Source organism: Pseudorasbora parva, chromosome 11 (assembly GCF_024679245.1).
Source record: "Pseudorasbora parva isolate DD20220531a chromosome 11, ASM2467924v1, whole genome shotgun sequence".
In the NCBI taxonomy this organism is placed as follows: Eukaryota; Metazoa; Chordata; class Actinopteri; order Cypriniformes; family Gobionidae; genus Pseudorasbora; species Pseudorasbora parva.
The window spans coordinates 4,066,044-4,089,840 of NC_090182.1; the positions used below are offsets into that span (position 1 = coordinate 4,066,044).

The 23,797-nt window shown below is 36.3% G+C and overlaps 3 protein-coding genes across 5 annotated transcripts in view; 1 reads left to right on the top strand and 2 right to left on the bottom strand.

Moving 5' to 3' along the window:
* fut11 (fucosyltransferase 11 (alpha (1,3) fucosyltransferase)) overlaps window positions 1–23,797 on the bottom strand; it is a 41,352-nt gene that overhangs the window by 9,838 nt on the left and 7,717 nt on the right. The gene's annotated exons all lie outside the window — the stretch shown is intronic.
* plp1a (proteolipid protein 1a) overlaps window positions 1–23,797 on the bottom strand; it is a 36,473-nt gene that overhangs the window by 657 nt on the left and 12,019 nt on the right. Inside the window, exons 5-7 of one of the 3 annotated variants that reach the window (XM_067456833.1) lie at window positions 22,811–22,884; window positions 22,650–22,715; window positions 14,981–15,162 (exon numbers count right to left, since the gene is read on the bottom strand). In XM_067456833.1, coding sequence (XP_067312934.1) covers window positions 15,001–15,162; window positions 22,650–22,715; window positions 22,811–22,884 — 302 coding nt within the window. In that variant the 3' untranslated portion in view covers window positions 14,981–15,000. Of the gene's footprint in view, window positions 1–14,450; window positions 15,163–17,606; window positions 18,900–22,649; window positions 22,716–22,810; window positions 22,885–23,797 lie in introns of those variants that run through there. The other 2 variants (XM_067456831.1, XM_067456834.1) reach the window with 2 other exon arrangements.
* rab9b (RAB9B, member RAS oncogene family) lies at window positions 608–11,308 on the top strand. The gene is made up of 2 exons (XM_067456829.1): window positions 608–690; window positions 7,923–11,308. Exon 2 carries the CDS (start codon window positions 7,957–7,959, stop codon window positions 8,563–8,565), a length of 609 nt encoding a protein of 202 aa, XP_067312930.1. The 5' UTR covers window positions 608–690; window positions 7,923–7,956; the 3' UTR covers window positions 8,566–11,308.

Here is a 23,797-nt window from a genome sequence, read left to right on the forward strand (position 1 = left end):
AATTAACAATGCCAAAAAAAAAAGAAAAAGAAAAAAGGACATAATAAATAAATAAATAAATAAATAAATAAATAAATAAATAAACAAACAAACAAAACACATGGCCAGATGTAATATATATATATATATATATATATATATATATATATATATATATATATATATATATATATATATATATATATATATATATATATATATATATATATATATATATATATATATATATATATATATATACAAAAATTAAATGGCTATGTATATGTTTTTTTTTAATAAAAGCTGGTAAAAAAAAAAAAAAAAAAAAAATGTTAGTAATTAATGACATTATATAAAATAAGGGTGTCTTTAACATTGATGGAAGTACCCAAAAGCAATACTTCAAATCATTAAAAAAAATATAAATAATAGGGGCTTTATAGGGGTATGTCTAAAAATGACCCGGTAAACTAACTGGAAAATAGATATTAGATTGTTTCTGATTAATCTTTACAGAAACATCATAATGAAGAAAAACCTTTTTAGGAATTACATTATTTAATAATATTTGACCAAGGGTTTTTAAAATTTGCTGATCTCTCTCTCTCTCTCTCTCTCTCTCTCTCTCTCTCTCTCTCAAACACACAATCACGCGCACGCGCACGCGTGTAATCTCAGCCGACGGCAGCACTGCTCGCGGTACAATATGAGGTAATTCAGAGTATTTTTACATCATTGAAATGTTTTAAAGCCACGGTCTATTTTCCACAGCGTCTTATTTCTCCTGTATGTAATTTCACATATGTCTAACAGTGCTGCATATTATTTAATAAAGCATCTAAAACTGCTAATCATAGAGCTAGCGGGGCTGAGGATGTGTGAATGCTTAATGACACCGAGGGCGAGCATAAATACATCAGTTATGTTTATTGCTCATAAAACGAGCTGAGTGTGAGTAATAACAGAGCGAGCAATAAAGATAAACCGTAGCTTGAGCGCTCGTATGCTAAAAACACAGCTGTCATGCACTTGTGCGCATGCGCAGGGAGCGATCATCTGTTTCCGGCTCTCGATGCATTTAAAGGGGCATGTAAGATTCTTTGGATTTCCACTAGATCAGTGTTATATATTTTGTTGACTTGTGTACTTACATTATCCCAAATGTTTCCAAGAATGTTTAAATCCAGAGAAATAAGTGATTTTAACCAAGACACGGTCAGGCCGTCAATGGCACCGGTGTTATTGTGTAGTAACCATGGAAACACTAGCGCCGCTTTGATATCTAATTTTTTGTTTTGTTTTATTAGACAGGTGAGCAACTGTTTGGATCATTGATGGACAGAAACTAATGATTGTTCTCCAGCTCAACACAGTTAATATTATTGTTTAAATCTGGTGTTGTTGATTTACCGCACAGTGCCATGTTTTTAGCCTGGCTCTGCCCTCCTACGTACTTCCGTTCAATTTTAATTTTCATTCAGTACTACGTCTGGGACTAAGGTGTATTCTGAGGGTTTTTCTCCGAACAATTTTTTTCTGGTCCAATCCGTGAACAGAGGGAGTGGCTGATAACGATGACCTTGATGTCGTGCGCTAGTTTGAGTTGTATGTGAACGAAATTTGATTTTCCAGCTCGCTCTGTTAGTGGTGAAAGAATTGCTGAAGCCCTATTCGGACGGTAACTGTTTCTCATGGGGTCAGAAGGTATTGCCATGTTTTATAGGGGCTAGTCAGTTATTTTATTGCCGTCTGTTTTACCACCGCCCGCGTAAAAATCCCTGGAGCTGTCCGAATCCACATCTCTGAGTTTTCAACAATATATCACTTCAAAATTCACTGTTTATAATTATTTTTGACCACTGCATTTCTAGACTTTAAAATGCTGGCATGTATTTACAAGAGCAATATATTTCATCACCGCTCAAACAAATTAAAATAAAAGCACGTAAAGTTTTGAATTGGTCCGTTATTTATAGCAGCATTTATTATCATACCAAGCATATGACATTTTATTTACAGCATACAATGATGTTACGGACAACGTGAGCAGTGCGATCCCGATCACAAAACTCTCCTCCGCCGTGGCGTGAATAAGTCACAATCTGAATGCACGAGTTTTAGGTTTTATCACTGAGGTGGCAGATCCAGAGTGGCTCAGGGCAGATCCAATAGTTTTAAAATTCAACAGAGTGCCAGCCTTCGCAGAAAAAAAACGCTTGTCAATGGAGAGTGGCCAGACTATGTACAAATGAAATGTACGAGAGTCTGGTAAGACCAGGCTATATGTTTTACCATGCCTAATATGATCTCGCTCACTGCAGTGTGAACAAGTGTCTCATAGCAATTGTCTCAAGCGGACTCACAGAGTAGCATTATAACATCACTTTAAAGGGTTACTTCACCGCTTTTTCATATTAAACTATGTTATTCCCTTAACTAAAACGAGTTGATACACACCTCTCTCGTCTCAGTGCGTGCACTTAATCTCTCTGACGCGCGGTGACGATCTGATAGCATTTAGCTTAGCCCACTAAACCCAGTTCATTCACTATGGAACCAAACGGAGATCAAGTTAGAAGTACCAAACACCTCCATCTTTTCCCTATTTAAATACAGTTACACGAATAGTTGAACGATCAAGTATGGTGACAAAATAAAACGTGGTACTTCTCTAATCGGATTAAAAAGGAGAACTATAATGTATGGCGGATTAGCACTTCTGAGAGTACTTCGGCTCGGCGCAGTAAAAAGTCCCGGCCGAAACATCTTTCCTCACACCTCCCCCTCACTCTCTCATTTCTGTCAATAGGGAGATGTGAGGGAAGATGTTTCGGCCGGGACTTTTTACTGCGCCGAGCCGAAGTACTCTCAGAAGTGCTATTCCACCATACATTATAGTTCTCCTTTTTAATCCGATTAGAAACGCGCCACGTTTTATTTTGTCACCATACTTGATCGTTCAACTACTCGTGTAACTGTATTTAAATAGGGGAAACGTGGAGGTGTTTGGTACTTCTAACTTGATCTCTGTTTGGTAACATAGTGAATGAACTGGGTTTAGGGGGCTAAGCTAAATGCTATCAGATCGTCACGGCGTGTCAGAGAGATTAAGTGCACGCACTGAGACGAGAGAGGTGTGTGTCAACTCGTTTAAGTTAAGGGAATAACGTAGTTTAATATGAAAATGCAGTGAAGTATCCCTTTAACACACTCAGATGTGTGTGATATGATAAAACAGTGCTGAGCAGCGTTACACACACACACACGAGTGGAAGCGCTCGTGGCAGAATAAAAGCTCCATCCAATCAAGAGTCAAGACACACCTTTGAATAAGCGACCTCTATTGGTGAAAAATTACATATTGTGCCTTTAAGTAACTATTTATTCATTATTTATTAATATAATATAATAAATACGTATTATTTATTATTTCACACTCACCCGTCACAAGAAAGAAAGATTTTCTTATTTCGGCACAATAATCTTTTTGTTCTCTATGCAGCATTAATTTCGTTTGTAAAGGTCTTAAAGTCTTAAATTTGGTGGTCGGTACAGTGTGATTTGGCATTTAGGGCAATCAAGGACTTTTATTTTATTGTTTAACTTAACCCAGGTCAATTATTCTTGCTTGTGATAATTGTTGCAAATTGCCCTAATTCATTCACAAAAAAATTGCTTACAAGATTAAATCAAAGAAGAAAGGTACTAGTCCCATGTTTAACCAATCCGTGTGCTCTTTAGAGAAGGTGTTGTCATGGCCAAAGTCTCCGGGTCAGTCGATCAGGCATCTGACCACACCAGCCATTATCTACTTGACACTGTTTCAACAGGTTAATATCGTTCAGAGTTCATCTGATGTCGAATCAATGTCTGTTTATTTAGCCTAGAACGCCACACAAGCCCCTTTCACTAATTGTATTAGTCAGCACAAATGTTTTGGAGTAAAGATTACATATACTTACTCAAAATTGTAGTCAATTAGAGAGTAAAAGTTGCTAATATTTTTTCACTCAGTACAACTACAAAGTAGCCCAAGGGATACTTTAGTACAGTAACTAATTACTAGGAGTGACCCCGAATAGTCGAAGATTCGATGCATCGTTATGCGGAGCCGGACTCGACCACCGATCTCACAGTTGAATCTTCGCGGGTGTTATGAAAGAGGATCATACCATTTTGGCAATATGGGGGTGCTCAATATTTTAAAGACGCGGCGCGGCGCTGAGCTTCGGGTCCGGATTGCGACCCCTTTAAGGTCGCAGCTCAGCACTGCGCCTTTAAAATTCAAACACATTGTTTTCAATGAGTGTACACCAAGCGGCAACCTCCCGCGATCTCTCTTGAAGCCAATACGGAAGTAATGTAAACTGCAATTCCTCAACTGGCCACTAGGGACATGCTCCAGTAGGGAGCAGAATCTCATTGAGCCCCATGTTAAAATTCTCAACTTTAAAGCAGAAAAAACATGTTTACAGCCTGGTACAAATTGTGGTTTTGGCTTATCTGGCTAATTTTGATCTTCATGACAACTGTGAGGGGGGTGAATTTTTTTATAACTCATTCGTTTACGTTATAGAAAGCCTTAAAGTTCTGCATAATTAAGGGCGTGGTTACAAGTGGATAGCCATTCATCCGCCGTCTATAGTCATTGCGTCACCTCAGCTCCGCGCACATCCCGCCTTTTTGCCCATTTTCTGTTATACGGGAGTGACACGCGATGACTCGCTCACAATATGGCAACGCCCAGCTCGCCCATGCTTTAAGCTTCAGAACGGCTTATCAGAATCCTATGGGTGACGTCACGGACACTACGTCCATATTATTTTACAGTCTATGGTGTACACACACCGGCGGCCGCATTTGGCACCTGTCCGCGGTGACTCAGGAATTTGAATCTTCAAATCTTCCAAGGCAAATCGTTGCGTTTGTGTAAGAAAAATATAAAAATGTTAAACTTTCTGAATTAAAGTTCTGGCCGATCGCCGTCCGTGGAAAAGAGTTGAAAGTGCCTCTCGGAGTTAAAGATGTACTCGACATTTGACGAGAGTAACTCGTCGCGTAAGCCTTTGAACTGCAGAGCTACATTCAACACTTTTTTTTTAATAAACTGCATACGGAAAGCGATCGGCCGAAACGTTACTTAATAAAGTTTTAAATATGGCTATTTTTCTTTCACAAACGCACCAATTCACTTCCAAGGGCATTTACACTGGAAAAAGTGCTCTTAGTATTTAGTATTTTTTTCTTGTTTCCAGAATCAAGATTCATTTACTAGATAAGTAAAATGACATGAGATATTTTTTATTGTTTTCTGGGAAAAATATCAAAAAATAATCTTATTTCTGTTTGGGACGGAAACAAGAAACAAGATTGAGAGATCATTTTTCCTGTTTTAAGCAAAAACTCACTTCATTTTGATTTTATTGTCAACAAAACAAAAAAAAATATCTTATGTCATTTTAGTTATATAGTAAATGCATCATGATTTAAGAATTGTTAGATATTTAGACTAGAAACAAGAGAAAATTACTAAGTAAGAAGAGCATTTTTCACATTGTATTGACCTCCCAGAGCCGCGTGGAGCACATTATTTGACGGAACGATGCATTTTTATGGACTTCAAAAACAGACAACAATCCCTGCCATCAGGGCCGTTTCTAGCCTTTCTGGCACCCTAGGCAAGATTACTATAACTTATAAAGCAAATATGATGTCCTTATTTCATTCTCATATTGTACATGCATTAATCCAACAATGTAGCCAGGTTTATCACCACAGAGATCCCAAATGTTAGGGGGGTTCAGGGGCATGTTCCCCCGAGAAAATTTGGATTTCTATGATCTACATATGTGTATTTTAAGATGTTCTGAAGGCCAAAAAATTAGATAACAATAGCTTCAAAACCATGTCACTCGGCGCCGCTGCGGATTGAAGAACACACTGACACAAAGACTAAAAGACGGGACGAAGCCGTAGCCGAAGCCTTGCGCCAGTTTCATATGTTTTAAAGGTTAATCACATATTTTTTTAGGGGGGCTGAGGCATAAGTTCATAAAAAAGAACTTATCGAACTTAATTTAGTATCAATTCATTCATATGTAGTATATAGCTTACTGTACATAATAAGGAAACATTAGTTTGTCTTAGCACTATTTTAAACTTGGGTCAATTTAAATGTGCTCGCATTCATTAATATTCACTTGTGTGTGCTTATATAAGTATCATTATTTATTAAAAATATTAGGATACTAAGTCCTAATATGATGCATAAGTTATTAACGTTTTAAAATTTCACATTTAAAGAAATCTAGTGTTTGATAATATCTAAATATTTATTCAAATGGAAGATTAGATTAGATACATGTATATTTATTAAAAAGCCATAAGGCAACTATAATGGCATTACAAATTAACATTATTATTTTTTAAGCAACAAAAGGAATCTAATTTACCTCTTTGAATCGGAATTCTCTATTTTAACCTTAATTAGGCTACTACACAAATTGAAATATAAATAATAAAAAAAATTAGAAGAAATATATTTTAAGTGGTCATTACTTGACAATAATTATTGCACAAATATTTAGTAGCCTATAGATCTCTTCAAAATATTCAATAAACATTATTAAACTAAAATATAGAACACTTATTTAATTGAAAAATAGTAACGGTGTATGGTCACATTTTGTCATCTATGAGTGTGACCAATTAGTAAAGAATACCTGAGGGCTAAACTACAAGAATAATATTAATGTTAACAATGTTGCATCTCTATCACTCTCCATAATAAAACGATTCTATGAATATGGCTGACTTAATAATCAATGCACAAGCTGTACTGTTTACTAAAACTTGCTGCTAACATCTGTATAGGGAAGCTGTTGTATATCCGCTTAAGCCATTCGCTATTCATTGTTTGAATTTTGCATTAAAACTTAACAATAATAATAAAAAAATTCTATAGGCCTAGCTTTGTTTAATATCAAAAGCAGGTTTGGTAATTTGGCGTGAGATGAAGTTGGGCAGCGTGAGAGCGTGACATCGAGCCTGAAAGCGTGTGTCACGCCAAATGCGTGAGAGTTGGCAACCCTGCTGACGACGTTTCCTGCCGCCCTCTATATGATCTCATTTCATTACAGCTGCGCCACTATCACCATGGCGACTTCACTCCAATAATCGCAACTAATCATAATGCCTCGAAATTGCAAAAGTACGAAATATTAATAATAAAATGTATATGAAATAACTAAAGAATCTTGTTGGGGCGGGGGCTCACTGGCGCCCCCCAGCTGTTGGCGCCCTAGGCGACCGCCTAGTTTGCCTATGCCTAGAAACGGCACTGCCTGCCCTTATAAAGCTAGGATTAGCCAGGACTTTTTAAAAATATTACAACTTTTATTCGTCTGAAAGAAGAATGTCATTTGCACTGCTGTTTCCAGTCTAAATATCAAAAAATTCTTAAATCAAGATGCATTTACTGTATAAGTAAAATGACTCTTTTTCCTTGTTCTATTAAAAACTAAATCAAAATTAAATGAATTTTTGCTTAAAACAAGCAATATGATCGGCCAAATGGGGTGAGAAAAATAATTGTTTCTGATTAAAATGTTTCTTGTTTCCGTCCCAAACAGAAATACAATTATTTTTCTCACCCTATTGGCGGATAATTTAGCTTGTTTTAAGTAAAAACTCACTTCATTTTGATATTTCCCCCCAGAAAACAAGCAAAAAATATCTTTTACTTCTCTTGAAATTTTTTGATATTTAGACTGGAAACAAGAAAAAAATACTAAATAAGAGGATTTTTTGGAGTGTACACCTAGAGGGCGAGTAAATCATGGGCTAATGTTTATTTTTGGGTAAACTGTCTCTTTAATGTGTGAAATGTGTCATTGTGTTTGTACCTGTCCTTCATGTAGTGTGTGTGTTTGTGCGTTTGTCAGGCTCCACTGAAGGTGTGTGTTACCAGAGGCCGCTATGAGTGGGAAGAGCCTCTTGCTGAAGGTCATTCTCCTGGGGGACGGCGGCGTGGGCAAAAGCTCCCTAATGAACCGCTACGTGACCGACCGTTTCGACTCGCAGTCTTTCCACACCATCGGCGTAGAGTTCCTCAACCGCGACCTGGAGATCGACGGCCGGCTGGTCACCCTGCAGATTTGGGACACGGCGGGCCAGGAGCGTTTTAAGAGCCTCCGCACGCCCTTCTACCGCGGAGCCGACTGCTGCCTGCTCACCTTCGCGGTGGACGACCTGCAGAGCTTCCAGAACCTGGGCTGCTGGAAGAAGGAGTTCATGTATTACTCAGACGTACGAGACCCCGAGCGCTTCCCCTTCGTGGTCCTGGGAAACAAGGTGGATAAGGAGGAGCGGGAGGTCGGGGAGGACGAAGCCAGGGCTTGGTGTGAGGAGAACGGGTGCTGTCCGTACTTCGAGACCAGCGCCAAGGACGACATGAACGTGGCGGCTGCTTTCGAGGCTGCGGTTCGGGAAGTGCTCGCCAGCGAGGACCCCATTGACCACGCCCTGCTGAGCAGCTCCATTGATCTTCACGGGAACCGTAAAGTGGCTCGCTCGTCCTGCTGTTGAGGTGCCTCCCAATCGCTCCTGCACTGCAAAAAATGCTCTTTTTACTTAGTAATTTTGTCGCGTTTCTAGTCTAAATATCTAAAAATTCTTAAATCAAGATTCATTTACTAGATGAGTAAAATGACACGATATTTTTGCTTGTTTTCTGGGGGGAAAAATCTAACTGAAAAACAAGCTGAATTATCTGCCAATGGGGTGAGAAGAATAATCTAATTTCTGTTTGAGATAGAAACAAGATTTCAATCAGATATACGATTATTTTTCTCACCTCATTGGCAGATGAGCAAAACAAAAAAAGAAGCAAAAACTCACTTCATTTTGATTGTATTTTTAAGAAAACAAGGATAAATATCATGTCATTTTACTTATCTAGTAAATGTCTCTTGATTTAGGAATTGTTCAGATATTTGGATTAGAAACAAGACAATTATACTAAGTGAAAACAGCATTTTTTGCAGTGTGGCCTTCTGGCTTCATAGCCGTGTGGACCTGCTGATGTGCCTGAGAGCGCTCGGTGTAGATACAGGCACCAGACGTGTCTTACACACACTGCACAAAATGCTCTTCTTACTCCGTCATTTTGTCTTGCTTCTAGTCTAAATATCTAACAATTCTTAAATCAAGATGCATTTACTATAAGTGAAAAGATATTTTTTCTTGTTTTGTTGAAAATAAAAACAAAATGAAGTGAGTTTTTGCTTAAAACAGGCAAAATGAATTGCTAATGGGGTGAGAAAAATAATCTTGTTTCTGATTGAAATCTTTTGTCTTGTTTCCGTCCCAAACAGAAATAAGTGTCATTTTACTTATCTATTAAATACATCTTGGTTTAAGAATATTTGACCGAAAACAAGAAAAAAAAAAGCTAAATAAGAAGAGCATTTTTTTGCAGTGTAAAAGTAAAGGTACTTTATACAGATTCATCCCTCCACAAATAACATATTCCATCCACAACCATTCCCCGGTCGAAGGCTTGTCTGCTTTTTAATGATAGCTTCATGTCCTGGACTGCAGAGCTGGCCGCTCTTCAACATTCTGCTGTTTTAAATGGACCATCTTACTATGGTGTGGTACTCATTTTGTCTAATATTTTAAGATTCATAACCCTAGAGAGTGGTACATTGCTGACCTCTGCTGTCAGTGATATAATATTGCTTGAGAGAACGGGCATTTATGTGGTGTGGTATCGAAAGAAATAATGTGTTTTTAATTTATTTTGCTCATAAGTTATTCTTTGGGTGAAGTCTGATGAGAATATGTTTGGGGCATATTTCACCACAAATTCAAAAAGAAAACAGACATAAAGAAAAAAACAAGCTTGTTGGCATAAAAATGCCTATTCCTGGACACATTTTAACCACATTCTTATTACTGTAATATGAAGGAAAAAACCTCAAGATCATTACCGTAATGACAAAAAAATTCTCATCATTACCGTAATATGACAAAATTCAAGATCATTACCGTAATGGAAACAAAAGAAATTCTCATAATCATTACCGTAATATGACAAAAAAATCTCATGATCATTAGAGTAACATGACAAAATATCATAATCATTACTGTGAAATGACAAAAAAAAATATCACGATCGTTACCATAATATGAAAAAATCTTGTGATCATTACCATAATATGACCAAAAAATCTCAATAATTATTGTAATATGACAAAACAATATCACGGTCATTACCTTAATGACAAAAAAAGCTTATGATCACTACTGTAATTTGACAAAAAATCTCATGTTATTACCATAATATGAAAAAATTATTGATCATTACTGTAATATGAAAAAAGCTGACGATCATCACCGTAATATTAAATAAATCTCATGATCATTACCTTAATATGAAAATCTCATGATGATTACTGTAATATGATAAAATCTCATGATCATTACCATAATGAAAAAAAATCATAATCATTACCGTAATATGAAAAAATTTCAGGATCATTACCGTAATATGAAAAAAATCTCATGGAAAAAAAAACATTATTTAAACTGTAAATTATATGCATGTCATTATAGCGTTTGTTGTATTGCCTTTAATTAATTAATTATTAAAAATATATGTCCAGACAGGATGATTGATTTTGGGATGAAATATGTCCATTTCTTCATCCCTCAAAAGGATTCACCCTTTTATGGTACGTGTGGTAAAACACAACCTCAGATTAGCATATTGCTAACAAATCACATCAGTACAGCATTACTGTTTAGACAGAAAGGGAATTTCTTGTTCTAATATCAAAAGATTTTCCTTCCCCCCCCCCATTTCTAATGATCCAAGTTATTTTTTTATGTTGTAAGGTACAGCGAGTTTGTGTTGGATATTGAATATCTTATTTTTGTTTAATTATTTAGTTTTTTTGAGGCAGTGCTGTAAAGAGGAAGTCTCTTGTGTTAGAGGTGTGTGTGTGTGTGTGTGTGTGTGTGTGTGTGTGTGTGTGTGTGTGTTAAGCACAAAGTATACTGCGGTTTTCATGCATACACGACAGTCCAATAATGGATTACAATGAAATATAGAGAAGAGATGAATCGTTGGTCTGATTGGTTAAAGGATCATTCGATTGTGTACAATTGGTCATTTGAACTATGCTCGTTGATCACGCCGCTTGTGCAGTAGAAATACAGAGCAGATTTCCCAGACTAATGTTCAATCTTAAAAGACTGAGCTTAGTCTGGTGATAGCCAGACAACAGTTGTCCAGCACGTTACTTTACAAAATGTCATATGATTGTCAATGTCAAAATAAATGTCTGTTTTATGCCTTCATTTGATTGCCATAAAAAATGTATAAACATTTCAAAGAAATAATGAATCAAATTAATTAGATATTCTTTTTGATCATTAAAATGAAATTAAACCATTAAAATGTAATCCAGATAACTTAAAACACAGAATTTGGTAAAAATTAGGTGTTATTTGAGAGAACAAAAAAAACTCATGATCATTACCGTAATGACCCTAAAAATTCTCATGATCATTACCGTAATGACCCTAAAAATTCTCATGATCATTACCGTAATGACCCTAAAAATTCTCATGATCATTACCGTAATGACCCTAAAAATCTCATGATCATTACCGTAATGACCCTAAAAATCTCATGATCATTACCGTAATGACCCTAAAAAAATCTCGTGATCATTACCATAATGACCCTAAAAATTTCAAGATCATTACCGTAATGACCCTAAAAATCTCATGATCATTACCGCAATGACCCTAAAAATCTCATGAACATTACCGTAATGACCCTAAAAATCTATAATAATTACCGTAATGACCCTAAATCTCAGGATCATTACCGTAATGACCCTAAAAAAATCTCACGATCATTACCGTAATGACCCGAATAATCTCATGACCATTACAGTAATATGACAAAAATCTATGCTCATTACCGTAATGACCCTGAAAAACTTATAGCACACGCTATCAAATGGAGTAGACTTTGACTGAATCATATTCATATGTTAGCGTACGTGTGAAAAGCAAAGTATACTTTGGGCTTTAGCGTCACGTCTGCCTCACTGAAGGACTCTCAGGAACGAGTTTTAGACAAATGCACAGTTCATCTTCTGAAACATTACAAAAACGATATATTTGGGCTTTTACGGAAGACTTGAAGAGACTCATAGCTGATAAATGAACTCACTTCCATCTCTCTCTCTCTCAGTTTCAGTTCAGTGTTGATATGAAACCAAAGCACATGGTACCCAGTATCTTGCACTGACCTTCGACCCTGCTTAGAGGGCTCTTTTTATTTTAGTGCATTTATAGGTACTTAATCTTATTCCACTTCTGTCTTTTATAATATTGACTTGTTTCCTAGTGCTTTTCCCATGATATGAATGTTTTCTACACCTGTACCGCTACAGCTCTCATTATACCCAGAGAGAGCCGGATCTGAGGATCGGCCGCTGATGTTCTGGCATTAATGCCTAATGTAGCCGTGTCTCTGTTTACAGACCTTTGCTTGCCTGCGATATCACATCTGTTACACATGTAAAACACAACACTTAGTCTGTTGGTACTTCGTTTCTGTTGACACTGTGAAATGGGAATAGATGCAACACTGTTTCCTTCAAACTGCTGAACATATTCATTCCTAATATCGGATCGTGTTTTCCAGCAAACCAAGCTCCCTAACGTCTGGGTTTACAGAGAGGAACTGTTACTTCCTAATCAGATCTGTGTTACGAGATGGAGGAAGTCTCCATCTTTAAATAACATGTTTGAGTGTTACTAAACTCTTGATTCGTCTGTCAGAATGTCAGCTTGATAACTGAGCTAAAGCTGTGCAGCAAGAGGGTGAATCTCAGAGGAATGTGCCGGTCATTTTTCAGCCCAGGAGCAAAAGAAAGAAATTATGTTTTGTGTAAATTATATTAAGTCTATAAGACTTAATATTTTATGACAATTAAGCAAATTTCCCCCTCAATTTTTATTCGCATTACTCTAGTAAGTAATGAAATTCTAGACACAATAATGGATATATTAAAAAAAAAAATTATAATCAGCATAAATTCTGTACAACAAATGGAAAGGACTATATAAAATGTTTCTTTATTTATATACACACGTGTGTGTGTGTGTGTGTGTATAAAATGTGTGTTATACAAATTATATATACACTTTATGTATGTATATGTATATCATACACACATACACGCACACACTATATATATACCCATACAAACACAACAAATGTGTATATATGTGTACACTGTAAAAAAATAGTGTTGGTTTAACTTAAAGTAGCCTGGTTGCCTTAAAATTGAGTTAATACAAAATTTCAGTTGATACAATGAAGGAAATTTGTGTAATAAATAGAAATTCAAAATATTGTATCTGAACTACATAAAAAATGATAAATCATGAAAATACCACAATTGGGCATGTTTCACTTTATCACAAATAAAACACACAATTACCCAATGTGCTCACAAAATATTTGAATAAAGGTTGTCGATTCTCAAAAACAGTGGCGTAACTTTGTTTTAAAAAGTGGGTGGGACATAAATTGCGGATCATATGCACGCAAAAAACTGCGTACTATATGCACGCCAAAGCTCATTTTGACGTGTGAGGGGCGCTTATACATCAAAATACAACATACAACAACTCACGTGCATATGATATGCACGATATGGCGGGGGGTAGCATTGCTGATACAATGGTATATCAGATGTAAAATATGTACAATAACAATTGTAGAAAATTTTGTATTAAGATGTCCGGAAATCAAATAAACAGTTATTTTATTGATATAGATCTCGTTTAATTATTGCATCTAAACACAATATAGCGCTGTGCCAAGATTTTTCACGTGAGTTAAACTTGTCAGAAGTTCTCGTTTCTAATCTGCCCTCGTAGCCGATTTTTTCTCTCATCAAAACCGAATATCATCAGTACATCAAGAGCAGGGACAGTTTTTGTGCATTTTGTTTCGTGATCTGACCAGAACAAATAGTAAGTCTCTGCAGCGGCGTTAAGCGTTAGATTAAAGCGCTCGTCTGTGTGAAGACTGCACGAGCCGCGAGAGAAATCTGCAGCACAGCGCCTGATCGCCTCTTATTTAACAAACGAACACAATGATAGTGCCTACTCTTCTAGTTAACCAGAGATGTTTTGTTTGTATTAGTTAGGTTCATCCGTGAAGCAAGATGTTTTAAAAAAGTGGTGGGGACATGTCCCACCCGTAAATTACGCCTATGCTCAAAAACGTTCATTGTATTAACTCAAATTTTTAATTTCAGTGAAAAAAAAACTAATTTTTATGGCACCCAGGTAACTTTTTTTAAATATATATTTTTTACAGAGTATGTGTGTATATATACACACACACACTATATATATATATATATATATATATATATATATATATATATAAATCATTTGGTAGTGAAATGAATCTTGGATGTTTTTGATGAGATTCACCCGAGCTGGTGTAGCGTTCCTGACAGTATTTATCATGTTACGGTTCACAGGAGTATTGTATTGCATTAATAACACTGTATTTTTCTGTTCATCTGTCATTGTGACCCGTCGCAGCCACAGGAGTGAAGAAGTGTGAAGTAAGGGCATTACTGCAATGAATGTACTGACACTTTTTACCGTGTGATTGGTGTAAGTTTGGTGTGCTGTATTCAAAGCGTGTGTCTGGAAAGCAGGGGTTGTGTTGTAATCCCTGAAAATGCTACAAATGTCTACCCTTGTCTCACATCATCTCCGATGCAATAAGGAGGTCAAGACTGCTTCAGTGTGCGACGAATAAACAAACTACAACTGCGCTCGTATAACGTGTGGTTTATGCTTTAACTCAAATACTCTCTGTTTTAAACAAAATACTCTTTCCTGTTTACCCAGGTAACAATCTTTGCAACTCAAATGTATTGGTTTATACCATCAAATCAATATGTTTTCTCATCTGGGGTGTGTGTGAAGGGCGTAGGGGGAACACAGACTTCCTCCGTGCTCATCTAACAGCCGGTCGAAGAGCGAATGCATCCTCCTCTGCTCCCGCTCTCTGCGCTCACGCTCTTTTAAAACGAGCTGCCATGCGGCGAGGTGCAGTGGGCAGTGCATCTATGGACAACAGAACAGCATTTAAACACAACTGGACCTTTATTTCCTGCTAAACCTCACAGAATGTACAGCGCCAACGGCAGGAAAGCTGAGCTGTACTGAACACAATCATCTAGGAAACACTGTTAGTGCTAATAACAAACATACATGAGAAAGAAAGGCAAATCACTGATTAATTCAACGCGTTATACAATAACTACAATAATCTCCTGATGAATAAGAGTTATATAACAGTAAATAGTTCACAGTTCAGATGAGTGTCGTCATCACATGATGTTGTCCCAAACTTTATTTTTGTTTTGGTGAGGATTAGTTCACTTAAAAATTTATATTCCTGATCATTTCCTCAGCCCCATCTCATCAAATATGTTCATGTATTTCTTCAGCGGAAAAGAAATTAAGGTTTTTGAGAAAAACATTCTAGGATTTTTCTCCACATAATGGACTTCATTGGGAACCAAGGATGCCAACTGCTTTCGCGAATGTTTTATGCGATATTCCACTTTTGCTAAATTCCCAACTCTGTACGGAAACACAGCTACTGTTATTTTCCTGTTTATAACGCGAAGCTGCTTTGAAACTACTCTCTGTAAAGAAAGGTGACGACTTGGCTCTATTTTTTTCCGTGGAACACAAAAGGAAATATTTCAAAGTATGTTCACGCTGTTCTTTTTCATACAGTGGAAGCCAGCAAAAGCTCAAGACATAAAAACATCATTAAAGAGCCAAATTCACAGATGAGGAAGCACAAGTTTTAAAAGACATTTTAAACGGTATGCTATTCAGGAGCAAAAAAGAAGAAAAAAAAAGCCATTTTATATTTAACGTACTTACACTGTGGCCAACATTGCGTGTGGTGAGATGACCGGTTTGAAACAACAAGAGCGAGTCACTGATGACGGTTTTCATTTGTGAACTATTTAGGTGAACTACTGCTTTAAATCTACACTAAAATCCTGCTTTCACCACACTAGGGGGCAATCAAGCAGCCAACAAAAGACTCATCATAAAAAAATAAAATAAAGGTCAAATAAACAAACCCTGAATTGGTTAACTTTTGTTATAAAAAGAAAAATCTACAGAAATCGAACAAATTTAAGCTACAGAAGAGATTTGTGTCTTTTCTCTATGTTTTCTACATTTTTGCTTTCTATTGCTCAATTTCTGAGCGAAATATCCCAGCCGTGAAACACGATGAGCAGCTAAAGACATTATTAGCCCCATCTGTGCACAGGCTTTTATTCAAGCAGCTGAAAAGTCCCAGAAGCCTCTTTGTCGGTGGGCGATATCTTCTGACCCCTAGCATGGGTTTGCGCCGGGGCTTTCCTCCAACAAAGAGGGGCCGAACCCATTGTTTAGGCTTTGCTCAGTCCTTTCAAGAGGCTGTGAGAAAAAAGTGCCGGGGTCACAAGAAAACTGCACACATTGCTGTGTCTTTCTCTCCATGGCAACCAGATGTGAGGGGTGGTCACCATGGGAAACCATCATTACCATAAGGGGTTTTTGTTGTTGTTGTTGAGGACCTTAAAATCTGATGTTATTGTATTACTACCTAATGTTTTTATTAGTAATGCTATATTTTACTGGTGCTTACAGTAAATTATGCATAATCACACAAGCAACAACCCTTATAATGAGTAGTTATTAGTACTCAGTACTTACGCTTTAGCATTGACACCTTCGCCTCTGGCTTGCTCAGTTGGAGACACTAAATATTCAACTATATTTCTGAACACTCATTAAAAAGTCATATTTAAGAGATAAAAAAAGTCAAAAATATGATTTTAAAATGTCCTCGTTATTAGAGAAATCCAAAATATGATTTTAAATGTCATTATTAGATAAAAAGACCAACATATGATATTAAGTCATAATAGTGAGATAAAAGGCAAAAATTATGCTAAATCAAGAGATAAAATGTTGAAAGTTATATTTTAAAAGTCCTCATTAGTAGATAAAGTCAAAAATGACATGCCAGGTCATTGAGATGAACAGCTGAAATTATGACTAAAAATTCTGAGACAAAAATTAAAAAATTCGATTTAAAGACGTAAAAATCTAAATTATGATTAAAATTCCTAGTTATGAAATAAAAAGCTGAAATTAGATTTAAAAAAAGTCTAAATTATGACAAACACAATAAGACATTTAAGAGATGAAATCATGCTTGTTTCTCTTTTCATTTTTTGATTCACACTTATAATATTTACATTGTTTTCATTTTGTGCAATATTTTTCACATGCGTTTTTACATTTAAATTTTTTTTTTACAACAAATTAATCAATCAAAAACTTACTTTAGCTTTTTATCTAAAACAATGAACTTCCAATCATCAGTGTAAAATGTTTGAATAGAGCTGGAGAAATAAAGCTAACTTCACATCAAAATAAAGGGTTACACTTAATTACAACTATATATATATATATATATATATATATATATATATATATATATATATATATATATGCGCAGGTGCAGTCCTGAGTAATATTAATTAACAACATGTACTTCCTATAGGGTAGGTTATGGTTTGGTGGAGGGTTAGTTGCATGTAATTATGCATAATTTACTGTTATTACTATGGTAAGTCTGTGTAACATGTAACAGACACTGTAAAATAAAGTGTTACCATTGTATAGATTTTGTCCAATCAAGTCATTTAAATTATGGATAGACCAGCAGACTGTCTCAAATGGACTCGTAGAATAGCTGTAAACAAATATTTGATAAAGTAACAAACGTTGGCAACGGTCTATAGACACGGCCGCTACAGACGTTTCGGCGCGGCTGCCATCTTAGAACAGTTTGCATGTCATTGCAAAGATTCTGCTTGTGAAATGTAAAGAGCCCATAGAAAAAAGCCACTAATGAGCCATCAATGTACACATCTCTATGGTCTTTAGTATCATCTCAAAAAATGAAAAGGGTAACTTGCCTTCAAGTCATGTTGATATGATCGTCAGGGTTGCCAGGTCTGTGTAACAAAACTGCCTAATGCCCAATCAAAACCCGATTGCCCAGTGGCAAATAATGAAAACTCAAAATATGCCACACCATACCTAAAATACACATTTTGCAGCCAGTGTTATGCATTACATACAATTTCAACTTTTAAAATCACTATATAGGCAATTATGCAGGAACACCACATATTTGGCAACCCTGGTGATCGTATATACAAGATGAGCTCACAGGCTCTTGTTATAGGTAATAATTAATTTTCATTGTGAATATTGACTAAAGTTTAGTTGTTTACTGCTGAAGAAGAATATTGGTAACGTTGGCTTGAAAACACTTCTCATTTAACCGGTTTATGAAGTGACTGTTACCAAACTACAACACAAGAATGATAAAAAACATAGATCTTTTGCACACATAATGCTGTCCATTGTGTTACATTAACACAATTATAACTTCCCAGAAGACTTGAAGGCAGAATAATTATTTTGGTGGATGGGAGGGGTATAACTAGGAAAAAAAAGAGGAAAGATAGTTTGGAGAAAAGATTCCCAATCTAAACCTTTACATCCAAAAACATAAGACAGTCAGGAAAGTGTGTTGTGGAAAAGCAAGAGATGAGAAACTGTAAAGTGCTCCGATAAGGTGCTGTTATCGAAGGCAGAAGGACACCGTGGACACCAGGACAGGAGAGATGTTAACACCGTGGACTGATGCCTTTCCTCCCCAGATACCGCAGAACTGCAAAGTTATAGGTGGTGGACACAGTATATGTGAGCTGAAAAGAGAGAAAGACAGAAACACAAGATAATAAATATGAACCACTGACAACAATACACTAAAAAGGAAAGCCCAACCTACAATAGGGAGTAATAGTGGTTGCCAAGGCATAGCTATGCTTTTATTGGTGTTAACCACATAATTGAGGTTGCTACAAGGGTGTTGCTATGTGATGATATTTCTAGGGTGTTGCTGTGTGACGATATTTCTAGGGTGTTGCTATGTGATGATATTTCTAGGGTGTTGCTATGTGATGATATTTCTAGGGTGTTGCTAGAGCTACACAGAGCAAAACCCAAGAAATATCGTCACAACTACACTCTAGAAATATCGTCACATAGCAACACCCTAGAAATATCGTCACATAGCAACACTCTAGAAATACGGTCACATAGCAACACCCTAGAAATATGGTCACATAGCAACACCCTAGAAATATGGTCACATAGCAACACCCTAGAAATATGGTCACATAGCAACACCCTAGAAATATGGTCACATAGCAACACCCTAGAAATATGGTCACATAGCAACACCCTAGAAATATCGTCACATAGCAACACCCTAGAAATATCGTCACACAGCAACACCCTAGAAATATCGTCACACAGCAACACCCTAGAAAAATCGTCACACAGCAACACCCTAGAAATATCGTCACACAGCAACACCCTAGAAATATCGTCACATAGCAACACCCTAGAAATATCGTCACATAGCAACACCCTAGAAATATCGTCACATAGCAACACCCTAGAAATATCGTCACACAGCAACACCCTAGAAATATCGTCACACAGCAACACCCTAGAAATATCGTCACATAGCAACACCCTAGAAATATCGTCACATAGCAACACCCTAGAAATATCGTCACATAGCAACACCCTAGAAATATCGTCACACAGCAACACCCTAGAAATATCGTCACACAGCAACACCCTAGAAATATCTTCACATAGCAACACCCTAGAAATATCGTCACATAGCAACACCCTAGAAATATCGTCACACAGCAACACTAGAAATATCGTCACATAGCAACGCCCTAGAAATATCGTCACATAGCAACACTCTAGAAATATGGTCACATAGCAACACTAGAAATATCGTCACATAGCAATGCCCTAGAAATATCGTCACATAGCAACACTCTAGAAATATGGTCACATAGCAACGCCCTAGAAATATCGTCACATAGCAACACTCTAGAAATATCGTCACACAGCAACACTAGAAATATCGTCACATAGCAACGCCCTAGAAATATCGTCACATAGCAACACCCTAGAAATATCGTCACATAGCAACACCCTAGAAATATCGTCACACAGCAACACTAGAAATATCGTCACATAGCAACGCCCTAGAAATATCGTCACATAGCAACACCCTAGAAATATCGTCACATAGCAACACCCTAGAAATATCGTCACATAGCAACACCCTAGAAATATCGTCACATAGCAACACCCTAGAAATATCGTCACACAGCAACACTCTAGAAATATCGTCACACAGCAACACTAGAAATATCGTCACATAGCAACGCCCTAGAAATATCGTCACATAGCAACACCCTAGAAATATCGTCACACAGCAACGCCCTAGAAATATCGTCACATAGCAACACCCTAGAAATATCGTCACACAGTAACGCCCTAGAAATATCGTCACATAGCAACACCCTAGAAATATCGTCACACAGCAACGCCCTAGAAATATCGTCACATAGCAATATAACTGCACATGCTACTTTGAACAAATGCTGATTAAACATCTAAATTCAAGGGAGGGTCATAAACATTAATGCGGAAACCGCAAACTGTTTCTTTGTTTTTATATTAAGCCCAAACCAAATACATATAAAAGAAACACCATAAATTCTGCCCCTCAAACAAACAGCACCAAAAAGACATAAAATGCACACCATGACATACGCATCTCAGAGATTACATTCCATTAACATATCACTCAGACTATAGCTCAGACTATTGGGTAAAACAAGGTGCGTGCGAGAGTTAAAGAGTCAGAGAATGTCTGATCTGTTACTGTGAGGGCCAGAGTTGCCTGTCCGATGACAATAATATCCAATGAAAAAGCAGTCAATGAACAACCTTATAGTTCTATCTGACCATCGATTTCCACAGAAGAGTTCCTCTGTTCATAATCTTTAGTTATCATCAGATGTGGTAACAATCCCCTCCAGATCCACAAAGCTGACAAAAATATGCATTAAGCATATAAAGAACAAGAAAAGTCCTTCTACAAACATATAAACCTTCTGTTAATTATCTGCATCAAATCAAACTAAATAAATTACCATTCAGCTTCTTTTGGAAGTAAATTGGCCTTAACCTGCATTTCTTCAGCAATAAACAGAAAATATAAACAGTTACTTACAGTTGAGCATGAAATCAACCGTTTTCCAACAAGGACATTTGCAAACAACAGCCATGCAAGGCATGTTGGCATTCTACCTGAGAGGAAGCCATTCATTCTTCCTCTACTGATCAATTGACTTTACCTAACCCCAGCATCACTTGATCGCCCCCTAATGGTGAGGAGTGAAATTGCAGCCTATCAGAAATCAGCACTGAAACAGACTGGAAGACTGTTAGAGCAACACCCTAAAAATATCGTCAAATAGCTACATCCTAGAAATATTGTCACATAACTACACTCTAGAAATATCATCACATAGCTATGCCCTAGAAATAATGTCACATAACTACACTCTATCAGGAAATCGCTAATAAATCAATAAGTGCTCTTCTGCTGGTTATAGTGGTGGGCATTTCATATCTTTTTAAAATAAAAATGCTACAAAATGGATTACAAATTTAAAAAAAAAATAAACTAAAAAATACATTTGACTATTACTTTCACAAGACCTTTTGTAAAACTTTTAGTTTTACAAACCATCACATTAAAAATAACATTACAATCGGATATTTAGAGCTTTGTAGTGCTGGAAATAAGTGTGAAGCTCTTGAAAACCATTGGAAAGTGCTTGAATTTCAATCTTAAAAGGTTGTACAAATCCTGAGATACATAATGACAACAACAACATTAAATCCATGTGGTTTTACTACAGTAAATCATGGTGAGTGTTGGTGATTTGTGACTGAAACCCCTGACCTTCGCTCAGCTCTGTTTGATCTGATATCTGTGGTTTATAGCAGCCCATAGTAACAGCCACTAATGTAGTATATATATATATATATGACTGAAAAAAAAATTGTGTTTGGAGGGAGTATTCGGCTCTGTGAAAATGTGATGACTACACATGACCACCACACACACACACATATATATATACATATACATATACATATACATATACATATATATATATATATATATATATATATATATATATATATATATATATATATAATTAAAAAATATATAAAAAAAATATATAAAAATCAGTTTTTTTACAACATTGTTTCTAGGGAGTTGTGGGGGGTCAGAGGAATTTCGCTTAATTTAATGAAAATCAAACATCAGACACCTCAGCAAGTCGCATGTGTGGTCATGACATTTTCACAGAGCCGAAAACTCCCTCAAAACACAAAATAAACTGAAAAACAGTTCTCACAATCATCGAAGGCATTTCTAACCACAGCTGAGAACAATAAATCACAGCCAGCCCTTTAATAAATGCAGGAACAGAATTCCTTGACACCTACGGGAACGGCGTCATGAAAACACAGAGTGATTGTGTTCTGTTCTGCACACTCACCAGAGCCAAGACCGTCATCCCCGCGCCAGCGAAGGCAGCGATGTACAGGTCATAGGTCAGGAAAAACTGAAAAACAAATGACGAAACGTGACATCCCAAACACTCACTGCGCAGCCTGAATGTTTGATCTTAGCTTTGGATTTGACAAGGCTTTGTCTTACCTCTCTTGTCTTGCACACATTCGACAGGGTCATCCCACAAACCTTTCCTGGTACTGCTTTCCATGGGAGTAAACCTTAGAGAGAAAGAGACAGAACTCTGTGTAACCATGAAAAATATAAAATTTGTGTCAATATAAATAACATCACGGAATGAGAATAGAGACTCCAAGACTACAATTAATAATGCCCATGATTATGGAAAAAAGTAGTGTGCTTACATGCCAAGTTCTTAGAAATGTCCTCATGTATTTGTTTTCTTCTTATGGTTATGGTTGTCTATACTTTTTTGTTTTTACAAAAGAAATTTAATGACTCTAAAAATGTCAATCAAGTAGCCTAACAGTAGTAAATAGTAAAGCATGTTAGTAAAATACTTTTCACCTTCCACAGTCGAGTGTATAAATCGTAATTATTAAGAAATACTGAATAATTCATAAATATAATTCGATTTGTAGGGAGTCGTCACACTACACATTTTATAACAAAAATAACCTCGCCTGGTCATAAAAAGGTCAGATTTTAAGAGACTTAATTATTGACTCTGACACAGTCTCTATGACATCATTTCCAGTTTTATGTGTTTTCTTCAGTGTTAAATAAAATAAAAAATTTGCCAAGCAAAATAATTTATTTTCAATAGCAGCGTTTTTTTATAATGGGGATTTATTGGAATTATGATTTTTTATTTTTTACTGTTAAATCAAAATTAATTTTAATTTGTAAATAAAGAAATAAAAAGGTGTACTCTCGCCAGTATGAAGGCTTTTTAAAATTATTTTATGAATAAATTAGTAGATCCAGGAAAAAGTAAGTGTGTTCTTGTTTTGAATTATTAGGGTCACATGGCATTTATGGCTCAGCTGATTGGATATCTCAGCTGTCTTCATTGTTCTTTTTAAGGATGTATTAAGTACATCCTTCACCTCCTCCAATCACCCACAATTATTTGCACAGTTTTACAGGAAAGTGCCGTAAAGTAAGTCAGGA